Consider the following 1367-nt stretch of genomic DNA (forward strand, 5'->3'; position numbering starts at 1 on the left):
CACATGAATAAGACGTCGGAGGAGGAAACCGTATCTGCCATCCACGAACCACAAGCCCAGCACACGTTCCGTCTTTCAGATGTACTGGTTGTACGTGTGACATATGTTTGCGTGTTTTTACTCGTATTTGTACGGTTCTTGCTTGTAGTTGAATGAAATACGAGTGCTTTTTCAAAAAGGAAATTAGCGTCATATAGGGATTTTCTTGAGTTATAGCTAAATTAGCGTCATGCCACGGCCGCGGCCCGCGTGGGACCAGCAGCAGCAGAAGGAAAAGAAGATAAACACGCGCCAAACGGTTGCAACATCCACCACGCCACCGCGGCACCGCGTGCGTCATGAGCTCCCTCGCTCCTTCCCCCTCGCTGCCGCGTCCATCAATATTCTGGTCTCCTCCAGCGCAGGAAACCGCCATGCCTAAAGCTTCCTCCATGCCACTAAGCCGTATATAAACCGGGTGGCGTGGCCTTTCTCCCTTCACCAACCCCAGCAAGAAACGACCCAAGCAAAGCCACCAATTGATTGAAGCAAAGTCACAGAGCCTGCGTGCAAGAAAGCCTCGGCCACCGGAGCTGCTGCAGGAATTATCCCCGTCTCCTATCGAGTATGGACAAGGTGCTGGCCTTCTCCATCCTGAGCGCGTCGCCGGCAGACATCGCCCCCGGCGCCGGCGGAAGCTGGGCTCGGCTGTCTTGGTGGGGGAGGAAGCTGCAGGAGGACGACCGGACTGGATCAGAGCACCAAGGGAAGCAGGGCGGTCTGCCGCGGGAGGCAGAGCAGCGGCCGGACAAAGGGAAATCGCAGTCACCGTCGACGTTGCCGCCACGGTTTGCGCCGGAGTTTGATGGGATCGACTGCTTCGAGACCATCGTGTGCCATTGATCGCTGATGAATCGTGATCTGCTCGTGGTCCAGCCGGGCGTGTGACTACTAATTCTTTCTCCGTTTGACGGCCGTACGATCGGCGTGTTCATTCGTTGTTAACTTGTGTGCTTCTAACTGAAGCCGGATGTTGTACAGAATACAGAGTTACCTGTAAACCAAGTTCTTCATATGGTACAAAGAAATCTAGGATAAGCTTTGATTTTTTTAGGCTTGACGCCATGACGGAGTAGAGACATTTAGTCAGACTAATCTAGAATTGGAACTGCAATTCGCTAGATGTCCAAACTACTCTAACACTAAAATTCCTTTGGTAGTTAGGGAATTAGAAGTCCAAACCCACTGGCTTAATTAAGATTTTATTAGATGGCCTGACTCCTTAGTTTGTTCTTTTTTTTCTTTGCGAGAACTTAGTTTGATCTTTTGGTCAGATGACCTGACTCCTTAGATTCCTGCACCTTCACAGAATCGACGCACTCTGTGAA

At 51.1% G+C, this 1367-nt stretch overlaps 1 protein-coding gene across 1 annotated transcript; it reads left to right on the plus strand.

The window, feature by feature from the left end:
- Positions 1-427: 427 nt before the first annotated feature.
- LOC123082849 (uncharacterized) lies at positions 428-1092 on the plus strand. Its single transcript, XM_044505082.1, has one exon. It carries the CDS (start codon positions 607-609, stop codon positions 880-882), a length of 276 nt encoding a protein of 91 aa, XP_044361017.1. The 5' UTR covers positions 428-606; the 3' UTR covers positions 883-1092.
- Positions 1093-1367: the final 275 nt, after the last annotated feature.

The sequence above is a fragment of the Triticum aestivum genome, chromosome 4A, assembly GCF_018294505.1.
Source record: "Triticum aestivum cultivar Chinese Spring chromosome 4A, IWGSC CS RefSeq v2.1, whole genome shotgun sequence".
Classification (NCBI taxonomy): Eukaryota; Viridiplantae; Streptophyta; class Magnoliopsida; order Poales; family Poaceae; genus Triticum; species Triticum aestivum.

Coding starts and splice junctions, on each gene's coding strand:
- LOC123082849 (XM_044505082.1), top strand. CDS start 607: ATGGACAAGGTGCTGGCCTTCTCCATCCTGAGCGCGTCGCCGGCAGAC.